General features: G+C 42.7%; 1 protein-coding gene across 1 annotated transcript; it reads right to left on the bottom strand.

Annotated features, from left to right (window-relative positions):
- Positions 1 to 1,234: 1,234 nt before the first annotated feature.
- Positions 1,235 to 14,322, bottom strand: dnmt1 (DNA (cytosine-5-)-methyltransferase 1). Its single transcript, XM_034143001.1, has 34 exons — positions 14,131 to 14,322; positions 13,677 to 13,713; positions 12,847 to 12,954; positions 12,510 to 12,750; positions 12,321 to 12,393; positions 12,104 to 12,212; positions 11,975 to 12,015; positions 11,838 to 11,892; positions 11,646 to 11,729; positions 10,683 to 10,792; positions 10,417 to 10,535; positions 10,229 to 10,321; positions 9,998 to 10,149; positions 9,365 to 9,552; positions 7,761 to 7,941; positions 7,549 to 7,646; positions 7,196 to 7,340; positions 6,994 to 7,109; positions 6,709 to 6,910; positions 6,506 to 6,639; positions 6,230 to 6,409; positions 5,914 to 6,138; positions 5,616 to 5,808; positions 5,299 to 5,389; positions 5,079 to 5,219; positions 4,666 to 4,948; positions 4,406 to 4,547; positions 3,169 to 3,335; positions 2,910 to 3,087; positions 2,588 to 2,783; positions 2,344 to 2,507; positions 1,982 to 2,098; positions 1,613 to 1,706; positions 1,235 to 1,526 (listed from the first exon to the last, which is right to left on the bottom strand). Exons 1-34 carry the CDS (start codon positions 14,175 to 14,177, stop codon positions 1,489 to 1,491), a joined length of 4,542 nt encoding a protein of 1,513 aa, XP_033998892.1. The 5' UTR covers positions 14,178 to 14,322; the 3' UTR covers positions 1,235 to 1,488.
- Between the last annotated feature and the right edge of the window lie 538 nt (positions 14,323 to 14,860).

The raw sequence follows: 14,860 nt of genomic DNA, 5'->3' as shown, positions 1-14,860 counted from the left end.
TAAACTATTAGTCTTAGCCGTTTTCCGCTCAAGTACTACCTGCTCGTATTTACATTACTTCAATAACACTTTAAACGGGTGTCATAACTCAATTTCATTGCAGGCCACATCAGCATTTCTGGCAGTGGCTCAGTCAGTAGGGGCTTGGACTGTGAGCCGTAGGGTCGCTGGTTCAAGTCCCAGAACAGACCTAAATATGGAGTGTGGGCTGCTACTTGGAGAGGTCCCAGTTCACCTCCTGCCCTGCCGTGGTGCCCTTGAGCAAGGCACCTGACACGCCGCCAGTTCCCCGGGCGCTGTGCAATAGCTGCCCACTGCTCCTAGTACTAGACTCCTGGCACGAGGATGGGTTAAATGCAGAGAACTCATTTCACTGTGTGCTATGCATGTGACCATTAAAGAGGGTTTCATCCCTCCTTTTCTTCTTCATTATGGATGCACTCAAAGGGCCGGTTGTAACTTTAAGACTATAAATATATATAAAATGTATTGGATTATCGGATAGGGTAAACACTTAATTAACTACGTCTGAAAGGAGAAGTCTAGGGAAAATAATTGCAACTCTTCAGTGCGCATGTCACAAAATGAGATGCATTATGGGACATTCTGTAAAGCCGCATCTAACCGTATAATAAACATTCTATTTTTTGCGGGCCACATACAATTTATTTGGCCTGCGGGCCTCGAGTTTGACACTCCTGCTTTAAAGGATTAATCCTTGGATATACTCGAACAATTTTTTTCTTCAATGGGAGAGAAAACAAAAAATATGGTTGTTTCAAAAGGTTGACATTTTCTATTATTGATGCCTTGTGTTCTGCAAACTGCTCAAACTTTTACATTTTGTTAATCCATATATCCACTGTATGCCCACAGTTTGAAGCTTAGATTATAAAGAATCATTAGGCTGTGATTAACTCGGGTCACAACTCAATTTTTGCAGGAGTTAAAGTTTAAAAACGAAATGTTCTTGCTACTTTGGGGACCAACATCACACATGAAAACAGATGGAGTTATTAAATCCACATGTCTAAGCTTCCAAATCACAGCCAATTGATGCACTTTGTAGGCGAGTAGGTACTGTGAAACCCGTCTTAGGATATTTTTGAAGTGAGAGGTCAAGCAGTGTTTGTAAATGTGGCTAATCAGCTCTTCCCAGTTCACTCTAGCTGGAGGGCAGCCTCTTAAAGACAGCAAGGCCAGACGGGGCTCACGTACTCATGCAAGTCACAAGTACATTTCATAAGAGCTTTATTTGAAATATTACACATATAAAAACTACATACAATTTGGTCCCACATGAAGTGTACCTTTCTCAACACGATGATTAAAAGCACAGTTTAAAACAAACATGGAATGGCACTGCACTGAATGTTCATGGCGGCCACTTAGTGACGCAGTTAAAAGCCAGATTATTTAAAACAAATGATTCCCGGACACGCAGCATCAGGTTTGTTGAGCAGATCTCGCTTGAAATGGAACCAGGGACTAATCAGAGGCCTCCATCTTCTCTTGTTTGACAGTCTCTGCAGAGAAGGAAAGGTGATAAGGATGTATGCATCTTCACTTGTAAGGTCAATCATGGAAAGTTACATTCAAATGGATGGCTCACCTGATGCTTGTTCTTCCTTCAATCTCTGCATGACACACTTCTTAAGCTCCAGGCCGATGGCCCTGGAGAGGGGGGGGGGCACTGCATTTCCAACCTGGCAGAAACAAGAACAACATTTGGCATTCTGTTGTAGTTTTGTTACTAGCGACATGATAAATGCAATTCCAAAATGTCCTGCACGCGTCTCCTTGGTCTACTCTAGACTAACTCAGAATAATTACTGACCCACAGCATTTGGGGGTCCTTTAACCAGACCTTAAGCCCTGATGAACAGCAGGACATCCTAAAACTGAGCTGCCGGTGTCATTTAGGAACCAAAGGATAAAAAGGAAGACCATTTCCCAACTGCCTGCTTTAAAGGAAAGTTACCTGTCTGTGTTTGTCCAGGGTGCTTCCAAAGAAGCGGTAGGTGTCGGGGAATCCCTGAGAGCGAGCACACTCCCTCACACTGACCACTCGGTGCTGCTCAGGGTGCAGGACGCGGCCCTGAAAACAAACACGCATACATTAGGATGCAACTACAGGATCTCCGATTCAGGGCTTGAGACAAATGCACCGACGTCCTTTTGTAAAATGTCCATAATTGTAAAAATGTTAAGCAATTTCTGATATCTGGGTAACCCAGACAACTCTTAATTTGACAGAATTCAGTTTATCCAATCTACACAAAAGGCAGGATGTTTCAAGGGAGTGTATTTATAAATGATTTTATTTATAGAAAGTTGAGGTACCTGCTTGCCCATGGGTTCAGGGTTGGTAACCGTGGTGCTGAAGAAGCCGTCCCACTCCAACCTGCCGTAGAGTCCGGCCCAGTGATTGTGGCGGTTCCCGGTGTGGGGGAGACACCAGGGGATCAGGGTGTTAAACTGCCGGTCTGCAGGGTCGCAGGGGGTCCCTACAATGATAAACATGATCAGAGATGCCTCCACACTGCAAATGTAATCATTAATAAAGTAGTGAACTCAACCTCCATACCTGTTGAACACGCGCAGACCCCTCTGAGGGCACCGGTGCTGCTGCGGCCGTTCTTTTTATCGGGGTGCGCGAAACGCAGTTTCTTGGAAATGGTGCCATCTCTCAGACGGACCTCCATGTTGGGCAGGTCCCTCCAATCAGAGCCCGGCGCCAACGGGATGTGACGCATTCGCCCTTCAACCAGAGCACTCATGTCCTGACGACAAAGAGCTCTTGTTACAAACATAGCTTTGACATGCATTTACAGAAGTAGGATAACGTTACAATCCAACATTGACATCACGTTAAGATGAATATTTATATAAAGTGAGAGACGGCTCACCTTGCAGATATGATCTCTGAGGATTGGCTGGTACTGTGTGCCTCTGATCTGCCTCTGGAACCAGGACTGAGGCTCTCCGTTGTAGGAAATCTCCAACGATGCTGCACCATTGCGGATCTCTGGCAGGTCCGACATGGTGTCTCTGACGGTGATGGTTCTGTAGATTCCTCCATTACCTCTGTAGACAGAACATTACATTTAAATGTATGATCTAGAATTACAGACTAATGAATAGTACTGTCGGGGAAGTTTTCATTACCTTGTGACATTACTGACGTATTTCTTTTCGTCCACCACCACGTTGAGAGAGCACGCTCTAGGAGCGAACACATGCAGCGGCTCAGGGAAGCGAGGCAGCTTCTCTCCAGGAGCCGCAGCCAGGACGATGGCCCTGCGGCGGGTCTGAGCAACGCCGTACTGACCGGCCTAAGGGGGGGGGGGGCAGCGTTCAGCACGTTAGTGATGGAGCAGACTTCTGCAGTCATAAACATTGGCATACAGGACTATCTTTTTCATTAATCTGGGTGGGAGAGTCATTGGTTAGTCTGCTTCTATATGACATCACATATACACAGTACGATCCGCCATCAGCCAGTCAAGTTGGGTCGGTCCAAAATGTGATTACTTTACAATTAGACCATTGTGTGTAATGGTCATAATTAGGGATGCGCCGATCGATATCGGCCGATACTCACTCTCTGCCGATCGATCGGTGCTCTCTAAATATGCCGATCGCATGACGGACCGGTGAGGGGAGCGAAACACAAACTAAGAGTTAGACCTAACACACTTAGCTATTTTATCTACCTCTGGAACAAGCTAAACTAGTTATAAATATATTTATTCTTCACTGTCGGGTCACTCATTACTGGATCAGTGAGCTGCAGGAGATACTGACAGGCTGTCAGGAGAGAGAGAGGGGGAGAGAGGAAAAGAGAGCGCTTACGCTCATTTCTCCCGTGTTATTATCCAAAGTTAATGTAAACTTGAATAATGTACTGTATTTGAATGTAATAATTATGTTGGTTGTTGTTTGTGGAAGCGCCAGTGAATGAGCCCCATTAACTGAGTTTTAAGCATCACTTGAAATGGAAGATCCCCATAGGCCCCGCCCACTCGATCGGTATCGGCCGATACTGATTCCAGCGATCGGCCCCAAAATTGGCGATCGGAGCATCCCTAGTTACAATTAGCATCTGATTTCTTTGAGTTATGGCCAAAGATGTTTTGGGAGGTCACAGTTGCATTGAATTTAAAGATGGACAAAGGGGAGGTTTGTACACATTTGAAGAAATTCCCTGTTGGCTTCTACTCAGAATATGAAATAGTCAAATACATTGGGAGTTATGAGGCACTGTGCTGATATGCTTTGCTGGGAGGTTTACCATGTTAGAGGGAAAGCCATCCCCGCAAATGCCAAGAGTCAGAAGCACAATTTATTTTGAATGTCATTAAGTCCAGACCGGAAGGAAAAGCGTCCCTATAGTCAGACCCACCTGAAGGACACCAAAAGTACACTGGTAGCCCATGCGCACAAGACAGCGTAGAGTCAGCTTCAGAACCATGGAGCTTTTAAAGGAGACGAAGTTCCTCACATTCTCAAGCAGGAAGAACTTGGGTCTGTAGTAATCACAGTAGCTGCAAGAAAGGAAAACACATGTTCAAAAGGTGCACTTACAGAATACAATACTGCAGTGAACTTCATGTCAACAATAAATCTCAAACGGTCAAGATGAGAATGTGGTCCGACACTGACCTGATATAGGAGACCACGAGCGAGTTCTTGAACTTGGAATAAGTGCGAGAGTTGAAGCGGTTCATCCCGCTGAAGCCTTGGCAGGGAGGGCCTCCACACAGCATCTCCACGTCTCCTTTCTGGGGTAGTTTCTGGCCGAGAGAATTGGTCTTCTCACCAGACATGACCAGCTTCAGCAGGACGTTGCAGTCCTCAGTGAACACTGTGGTGCCGGGGTTGTTGAGCCTGAAGGCCTGAGCGGCGGGCTCCCACATCTCTACGGCCCACAGAGTCTCATTCATACCTGAAACAAACCAGCAGTCTTGTTTTCAGCATTACATTGAAGGATAGAATGACAGTTGTCCATTATTCTATGCATGTCATTTTGTGGATTGGAAAACAACATTCATGGGTGGCACAGATCCAGTACTTACCAGCCTGGTGGAAGCCTTCAGAAAGGCCTCCGCAGCCGGAGAAGACGTCCAGCGTGCGGTACTTGGGTGCTTTAAGTGACTCTGCGTCATTCTGAGAGTCCTGAGGCTCCTGTGCCGCTGCAGCCTTTCCTTTGCCTTTACCTATAAAGATGAGCATTTTCAGTGAGCCTGAAAACAATATGAAGATCAAGGAATCTTTATTTATATCAGGGATTTTCACCTTTGCCCTTGCCCTTCCCTTTGCCTTTAGTGACAGCCGAGCGAGCATGATTTGGAGGGTCTTCAAAACCTTTTGTTTTTGCGTTATAGGCCTGGGAGAGAGGTACATGTATAAGATCAGACACATCATTGAAAGCTGTTTTCATATAAGATCATTACAGTGCAGCATATACAGTGAATTCATGCTATGTTAATTGCATATTGTAGCTTTACGTTTCATCCCTATGCAGTGTTAACACCAACATGCTAGCAGTAAGGAGTTAAAAGATATGCCAACTTTAACAAATGGAAAACAGATACAAATATGACCAAATGTACCTCTAAGAAGTAGAAGCGGTCAGGTCCACCACTGGAATAGTCCTGGACTGACTCATTTAGGTCTTCTGAATATTCTACTTGACAGCGGCCGAGCACCTCAGTCATGCTGACCGTCACCTCTTCATCACACCAGTACAGCTGATTGATGTCTGTGTGGTAACTGGCTTTGACTCCTTTGTGAGTGTTCTCAGGCCTGGGAGAGGATTCAAAAGCTAGTTCATTCTGAGCAATCTTTCGTTACATATATAAAAAAAAAAAAAACCTGAATCAAAACTAATTTAGTTGCAATTTGTTTTACCTGTAAAACTTGTAGAGCCGCAGTTTGACCTCTGAGGCATCGGCTTTCCCGTTGCTACGCCTGTGACAGAGGATCTCCTTGATGCGACCGATGCGGAAAGGCTCTGGAGCGTCCTGGTTGGATCCCTTGATGTAGTCGGAGGACTTCCTGTAATATTCTGGATACAGGTCCTCGTCCACATCCTGTTTCCTATGGGAGCGCTTCACGGGACTGGCTGGCTTCACACTGAGTCGAGAACAGAGGCAGCGAGTCTCATATACAGGTTTGTAATTGTACAAGTTTGAGTATATTAAACATTTGGATTGCCTTCACTCACCTGAAATTAAAAGCGTCAGGATGCAGGTAGACGCCGTCTCCCACCTTGAACTGATCCCCCTTATAGCAGGCCAGGGCATAACAAACCTTGGAGTCATGGTCCTTGTCCAGCAGGGGTTCAAACGCACGAGGGATCTTCTGTTCCTTTTGCTCGTTAATCCTAGCACAGCTGTGACAGAACCTAAGAGCGAGGGTGACAAATCCACAACGAAGGGTAAAAAAAAAAACCATGACTGAAAATAAATAACACGTGCAAATACATGTGGCTGGTGCTTACCCGAACTTGCAATCTTCTGTTGGATTGGTCTTGGGAGGAGACTCAAAGCGAGCGTAGTCTGTGTCATACCAGAACTGATAGAAGAAACTCTTCCCGTCATCCTCTATCACCTTGATTTCCTCATCCATCCCACCCTGATCAAATAAATAAATACGTGAGCATGAGAACAAATTACAAATGTTCGTGCTGTGAAGTTAACGTACCTCCATAAACCAGTTGTCAGACGGGGCCCTGTACATGACGTTAACTTTGCCTTGCACATAGTTGAGCTGCATGTCCTCACACTCGTCCACAAGCATGAGCTCCAGCGGGTCAGAAGACTCTCCCAGCACGGTTTGAGTCCCACGAAGGAACCAGTGGGCATGGAACATCTTCCCAGTGTGGTCCTCCCACAGTGATGCAATCCTGACATTAAACACAACATTAGATGCATACGAGCCAAAGTTACAAAACCTTATCATTGTCCATCAAGTCTAAAAATGTCTTACCTTGCCAGATAGAGGGGCACTGAGGGGTCTTCTGAGGAAACGGAGACACAGTCGCCCACTTCCAGCTCTTCATCATTCACACAGACCTTCCTGTAGTACTTCTTCTTTCCCTCGGTCTGAAGGGGGTTGGAGAAAAATACATTTAATATAAAACCACACAGCAAACAAATACTTAGTTACTTTGTACTTAGAAGTAACACACCTGCGCTGGCTCTCCGATCCACGACAGCTTGCACTGGGCCTGCTTCTTCCTCTTGACTTTAGTAACCTTTTTGGCCTTCACAGGAAACTCTTCCTCTTCAATGGTCTCATCATCCTCAGCCTCCTTTACGGCAAGGTTTGGGCATCTAACAGAGGGACACATGTCAACAAGAGGAATTAAGGACTAAAGTTGTCCCATGTCCTTGTCACAGTCCAAAGCAGGGGTGCACATTATACACATCAAGCAACTTAAAGTAGCCTTTAAGGGTAGGCTTTGGCTGAAACCACTTCTCAAACATTCTGAAGTTGCATATTAAGGATGTTTGGACTTATCGGCTCAGAAGACAATCTTACCGTCTCTGCTTACAAGCCTGCTTGCTTTTGCCACTTCCACCAAATTTGATCATGTCCTTGCAAGCTGGACACTTTCCACAGTCAGGAGATTGGCATACCTGAAGGCATACACAACATGTTTTAATTACAACTGCCAAGTACACAAGAAGCATCAGACAATGTTAGTTTAGTTCTACAAAAAGAAGCAGCCCCACTGTTCAGACACTACTCACCTCACAGACGCCACAGCGCTGTCTCTTGGCCCCACCATTTTCTTTATCATTCTGCTCTATCTGATCAGAGAAGAAGGTATCAAAGATCTGGTACACCAGCGTGGTAGTGGTCGCCTTAGTTGGTCCCTTGTCTTTCTCGATCTTTGTAGGGTGACGAATGGACTGTCTTCTGGCAGCTCTCCTGTCAATAGAATATGTTCAGAGGAATGTGTTCAGAGGAAAAGGTCTGTTGGGCTGGGCATAAACACCTGATGATATGTGGAGCGATGGCAACAATGAAGCCCCTGGCTGTCAACACACCACAGCATCAGGCCATGCAACGTAAGAGACAAGCAAACAAAACACACACATTAAAGATGAACGCAGAGTTCCCGTTAGATGCAACTGGCCTCGGCCTGCACAGAAAACACCACTTAAGACTAAAGGTTCAAAGTGTGCATTGATGGTGACCAACATGTTTTCCCACACAAGTTAACCTGTGAGTCTGATTATTATTATTTTATCTCCCATTGTAAAGCGTCCTTGGGTTTCTTGAAAGGCGCTATAAAAATCGAAATTATTAAAAGCTTTGCAAAAGACTTATGAAGATTCTCTGAGGGCATAATAGGATTAGTGAACCCATGTGGTCCAAATAGTGTTTGAGTTCTCTTACTAAAGGCATATAGGATGCCCAGGTGTAACTTAATAATTGACTGTAATAGATCCGGGGCAGAACACCCTAAACCCAAAGAGTAAGCAAATCAGAATAAGCATCCAATAGAGCCAACATCCTTACAGCATGGTTTGAGTTACTGAGTAATAAAAAGCCCATCCTCAACTTTGCAATAGATTTCCATTTGAGCAGGAAGACCCCTTAGTACACAATGCTTAAGTTAGAAGTTTGACTGACTTTCCTTTAAGGAGCTCAAGGTTAAATTGAAAAACGACTTTCCGTGTATAACAATTTCTTGACAAACTGTGTTAAGTCTTATAATTCCTTTTTTTTTTTTTTTTTTTTTTATAAATACATTTCACCAGAACCATAAGGGTTGCATGACTTCAATGTAAAAAATAAAAGCAATTTTACTAACAGTACGAAGACAGCTTTGTTTTATACAAAACACAGAAATAACTTTTGTGAGCTTCTCTTCAAAGCCTACAGACACATCTTTTTCAATTAGTTTCTTAATCAGTGGTAACTAAGTGAAGATCAATCTTGGACACTTATCATATAGTGAGAATTCAAATAAAGCAGTTCAACTAAAAATAAAAGTCAACGTCTAGCGTGAACGCTGTAGTTATTTGATCCATATAGCTTCTAAATGCATTACAGTAAACAGTAAACACACCACGGTACAAGCTAAGGATGCATGTGGAAGGCCTACCTACCAGTACAGCAGCATGCTGCATTAGGAAATGTCAAAGGAATGTTAGACATAAGGGATAACGAGGAGTGAGGAGCAGAAATACAGGAATATAAGCAAAATATTAAGTGAATAACCTCAATACGTTGAAGCACTCTTGTTACCATATGCCTACTTTTTACAGTTACCATAAGCCTACTTTTATGAAACATGTCAGTACAAATGTTAAGGAACCAGTTCATAATAATTCTCAAGACATACCTCTTTCCCAGAGTGACTCCGGCGAGTTTAATCAGGTCCCTCATGCAGGGAGTAACTATGATTGGCTGCTCATCAGTGTCCCCGGCCTCATCGTAGCTCTCCACCTGCTCCACCACAAACTGGGCGTGGCGCAGCAGCGTGTCCTCTGTGAAGCGGTTGAAGTTCAGCCCCGCAGGAGGCACGGTGGTCTGAGGGCAGGAAACAAAAGTTGACGATTTTCCTTCCAAGAACGAATGTTCTATCAATCGGGAAATATTGGCTTAACTCCTGCATTCTTTTTTTATAGTGCCCCGATATGAGCAAAAAATGTTTTGAGTATTGTTATTATTTAGCCTGCAAATTGTCAACATTGTCCATTGACATGTCAGATGCTCCAAACCGCAATATTTTACATTAGAAGAATCAATTGAACAATTAGTTTATTAAAAAAAAAGTATTAAAAAAAAAGCTTTCTGTCACCATCGATGGGATATAGGAATCATAAAAATAGAAAAGTGAAACACAATCAGATTTCTTAATAAATTGCATTGTTGCATCACATTAATCACAGATCCAAGAATAAAAAGGACCATGATGAATATTGCAGCTTGTCCTAATTCACAAATACATTATTTTGTAGGAAAAAGTCTTCACCTCAATCTTGTTGAGAAGGTCCTCATAACTAGCATCACGATTCTTCTGAAGGAACTCCACTACTATCTTGCTCATATAGATCTTCTCCTGCATCACAGCAAATATGGGAGCATACTCCTCACTGGACTGCATCAGGATGTAATCGGCAAAAGCTAGATAATGAACATAGATACCATTAGTACTTCATACAGGGTGAAATCAATTAAACGTTGGAACGGGAAACTTAGCTACCTGTAGTAAAACCAATTAAGGCTTTTTCTCCACCATCAAAACCAGTGATCCACCAGGCATTGATGGGTCCAAGCTTCTTGGAAGGAACCCCGCCTGAGATGAAACCAAAAAGATAAGTTACCATCTGGTTGATTGTAATGGCTAAAAGAAAAATAAATATTTACAAGATCTTGAAATGTGGGATTTACCATCCAAGCAAGGGTTGTCATCATAGATGGGTTTGACCACACAGCTGAAGTAGAGCTCCACGTTCTTCTCAATCAGGCCAGAGTCAAACGGACAAAGGTGGCCCCGCTTGTCATAAATGCTGCAAGACGTAAAAAAAGGTTACACTACAACTTACTCGGGGGCTGCAATACAAAAACATGTGACTGTACAAAATGAGTAGGGACATGCGTGTGTTCCTCTGAACTAGATCAACATGCAAAAGTGTCACTGGTGAAGAATGGCTGACCTGAAGTTTGTGATCCTGTGCTGTGGCAGATCATCATAGCTCTCAAATCCATCCTCATTCGAGTCAAACAGGGAGAGGCGCTCATCTGTTAACATTTCTGGTTCATCCAGCTGAAAAAGAGCACAAACATTTCAGGTTTCACATTAGTTTGATCAATTTAGGTAATAACATTAAAGTACCGTAATTTTCGGACTATAAGCCGCGACTTTTCCCATTTTTCGACCCTGCGGCTTATATAACGGTGCGGCTAATCTATGGATTTTTACAGCTCCGACGACTTGCTCTGAAAACACGGAGGAGCAAAACAACAAACGAGTGAAACAAAGCGTATATTAAAGCCCGGGAAATATACCCGTTTTGACGCTGTTTCAGGAGCGCCTCTAACATTGTTTTGAAGGCCTGTTGCTAGCGGGGGATGCTAGCGGGGGATCCTCGGGCTAGCCCTGTAGACACCGGGCCGAGAGAGCGCAAGGGACCGGGACAGGAGCTCCGCGGGATAACGACCAGGTTTGACTGACCCTGCCAGTCCTATCTTATAACACAAAGAAGACGTAACCTCTCCTAAGTTTGAAAGTTGAAAAGTTTGTGTGTCTGAAACGCTATGTGATACAGTACAGTTTACACAGCACAGTACATGTTCTGTAGCTACTATTGCACTAAATGGTAACACTTGAATACGTTATGCAAATATGCAACTTGTTTGTTGAAATGTTAATAAATGAGAGCTTCCTCAAACAGCCATCTCTTTCCCAACAATCCCCTCTGTGCACGAACCCTTAGATATGGTAATTAAACATTAAAACACCTGCGGCTTATAGTCCAGTGCGGCTTATACATGTACACATCATTCAATTTAGCTGCTGCGGCTTATATTCAGGTGCGCTTTATAGTGCGAAAATTACGGTAATGGAGGGTTTCATTAAAAAATAAAAGTTACACAGGAAGTAACAAACAAATTCTCACCGCATTATCAGGATCCCCCTGAAAGAACTTAAGGTCAGAGTCATCCAAGTATTGTCTGCAGTCTGTACATTTGGGGGGTGGCGTCTGTTTGAAAAAAAAAAATACATTAGAGAGGTTTGACAGTACTGAAGATTAAAGTTTACATAAACTGTAACAGCTATGACACCGAGCAAAATTAAAACGTGTCATTACCTTTGCAGCAGAAACTGGCTTAGTCGTTTCACTCGTCGAATTTTCTGGAGCAGATCTGAATCAAAGAGAAATATTAGTATGTTCCATTAGTGTGGGCCCAATAGCCATCATTCATTTTCAGGGATCTTAACGCTTACTTTTCAACTGATTCCACCTTTAGACGTTTCTCCTCCTGGACCTACAAGAGATTTAGAAGGTCAGTGTTATATACGAGACAAGTGGAGAAAAACACGTTTGAAAATCACTAGTAGACAAAAATGCTTCACCTCCTCAACATCCTCTTCCATTTCCACTTTCGTAACTTCCTTTTGTCCATTTGTAGATTTTTGTTCATTAGTAGCTTCGACATTCAAGTCTTCAGACTTGCGCTTCTGACTGCAAGACATTCACAGAATACAGATGTATGAAAAGTTTGTTTACATTTTTTTCTACACTTGCTGAAGTTGTGAACAAAGCACGAGACGACAGAAATCATATACGCACACTTTAGAGAACATTGACAGGATGGTTGGCTGTTTTCCAGAGTTTCTTGTAACCCTGGAGCTGGCTGGAGACTCTTTAAAAATAAAAAATAAAAACAAGATTGAGTTTTTCCTTTAATATCTTAACATAATTTCCATCTTATATTGCAGCCATTATAGGACAAATGTTAAAAGGAATTCTAAAACGTACTTTTAGTGTCAGAATTTGCTTTGCTCTTACGGCCTCCCTTCCCTTTGGAGGCAGTTGGAGACTTGACAGCCTCCTCTTCCTCCTGTACATCCATGGTTACATCTTCAGTGTTCTCATCTTTTTGGGAACCATTTGATGAGCCATTCGCCTTTCCATTCTGCTCCACGTCATCCACATGCGAGCCCTTTTCAAGATGAAGCTCTTTTCCCAGCAAGGCCTTTACTTTAGAGATGTAGATCTCCTGAGGAAAGAACATTGCAATACATCACACAATTAGAAATGATAGGCAGTGACATTTCAGAATTGTAAATTATTTTGAAATGTTAAAGTCACTTACCATTGAGATTTCTGATTTGTTCATCTTGTCTTCCAGGCTGGTCAGTTGATCTTGAGCATCAACATGCAGGAAGTCCTGAACCAACTTGAGCTTCTCTTTCACATGATCCTGAGAGGCATTTTCAGAAGAAATAAAAGATCAAGTCAAAAATGACAACTTAAAATAAAACACTGAAGCTAAAAAAGACCCTTTAACTATTGCTGTTGACAAGTATAGTAGGTTCATGATACACATTGTAAAATCCTATCGTACAATATATGGCCTGTTTAGATTGTTATGTTGACTGAAATTGATGCTAAAATGTGTCACCTGGAGAATCAGACTGACTTCTTGTAGGCAGAAAAAAGTATTGCCCGTTCTCTTTATATATCCTTGGTGATATGCACCAAGCTATATATCGAAATGACAGTTAAATACATGTCTGTCAGCACATGTTTTGCATAACCACCTTAACTTGAGGTGACACTATCAAGACTCAAACTTCTGATTGTTCACACTTTTGAGAGCAATACGTTCTGAGATATATAATCTACTTAATTTGGTGTGTGTGTGTAGCCCTTGGAGTTTTGTCTAGTTAATTTCTTTGACGCTAAGCATCTGAGAAACTCAGTCATGCATTGCTAACAGAATATAATTGAATTAGACAATAAAATAGTGGAGTTTCCATTTAAGGCAGAATACTGTGAATCTACAGTCTTATTTAATCGTCTTTGGGGCTCAAAACGGAACGGAAGTCATTAACAAGACTAATTAGTGAGCATCTAGAATTACACTTTATTCATGCAAGCTTTCAAGAGCAGTAAGTAACATTAGAAACAGACATAACCTACCTCCTCCGAATCTCCATCCTCGCCCAGCACCTGCAGCCTGTGAACAACGAACCCAAAGCTTCGTTAGTGTCATTTTGAAACACATTTACTAACATGGTCGTGGTAATAAAGCCAGTGTGGCTGCAGCTAGCAGAAATAAAAAGGCAGCAAAACTTCCTGAGTGGCGCCAAACCTCACACGCTGCTCCGTCTATTGACAGCCTAAACATGCTAAGTGGCTAACAGGATGCTAACTCTGTATGCAGTACCAGCTCTAACTGTCAAGTGACAACAAGCTAACGCTAGGTGCAGATGCTAGGATAAGCAAAATAGTAGAGGAGCAACAACCAGAGCAAGTGTAGAGCAGAGAGTTATACGGGTTTTATGTAGCTTTGGGGTTTGGACAAGACAACAAGCTGCATGCATGCTACATCATCAAGACATTATTAGCAGAGAGGTTACAAACGTTAACGTACCTTTTCCTGACATCCTCTGGCAAAGACAGGGAAGTCCTGGATGGCATGGTACACAGCTAGGTTAACGTTTGAGATAAAACTATAAAACTGCTTTAAAAATCCGTTAAAACAATGTTAAAAACGCCGTTTGTAACTACAGCGCGTCTCCACAATGACTGTCTCTCGATTGCTGTCTCTTGCAATGGATGCTATAAAGCAATTCGGGCGCGCGGGCCGTCTTTTCGCGGGGAAACCCGGGTGTTGTGGACTGTTCCACTGCTGGTGGTATGGGTGAAACACTTACAATACGTTACGAAATATTTCCCTTCTGAATGCATTTTTGGGGTTTAAAACCCATTTCGTATAACATATATATTGTAATACAACATTTTGATTATCATGTAGTTGTAACAATAAATAAATATACGTTTCATGAGAACAACAACTATCTCGACTTACCTCTACTGTTTGCAAGATATTGTTGACAACTGACCAGGCGGAAGCAATCTGAATGTTGTTTACTAATGAGCTATGTTAGCAAAAATCCCTGCATTTCAAATGAGTTGTATGAGGGCTACTACACTTTTGAATGATAAAACGTAATACAAGACAATGTTTATCATCATATCGAGTTTTCGCCTTACGTGCTCGTTTACACCTGTAGATTTCTATGTTTATTGAACAACTAGAAGACGATGTTTTAGATAAGACAAGCTCACTACGATCATGGATTTATAAAGTGAACGACTAC

The sequence above is a fragment of the Trematomus bernacchii genome, unplaced genomic scaffold (assembly GCF_902827165.1).
Source record: "Trematomus bernacchii unplaced genomic scaffold, fTreBer1.1, whole genome shotgun sequence".
NCBI lineage: Eukaryota > Metazoa > Chordata > Actinopteri > Perciformes > Nototheniidae > Trematomus > Trematomus bernacchii.
Note: the sequence above shows the minus strand (reverse complement) of the source record. Positions and strands in the feature narration are given on the sequence as shown.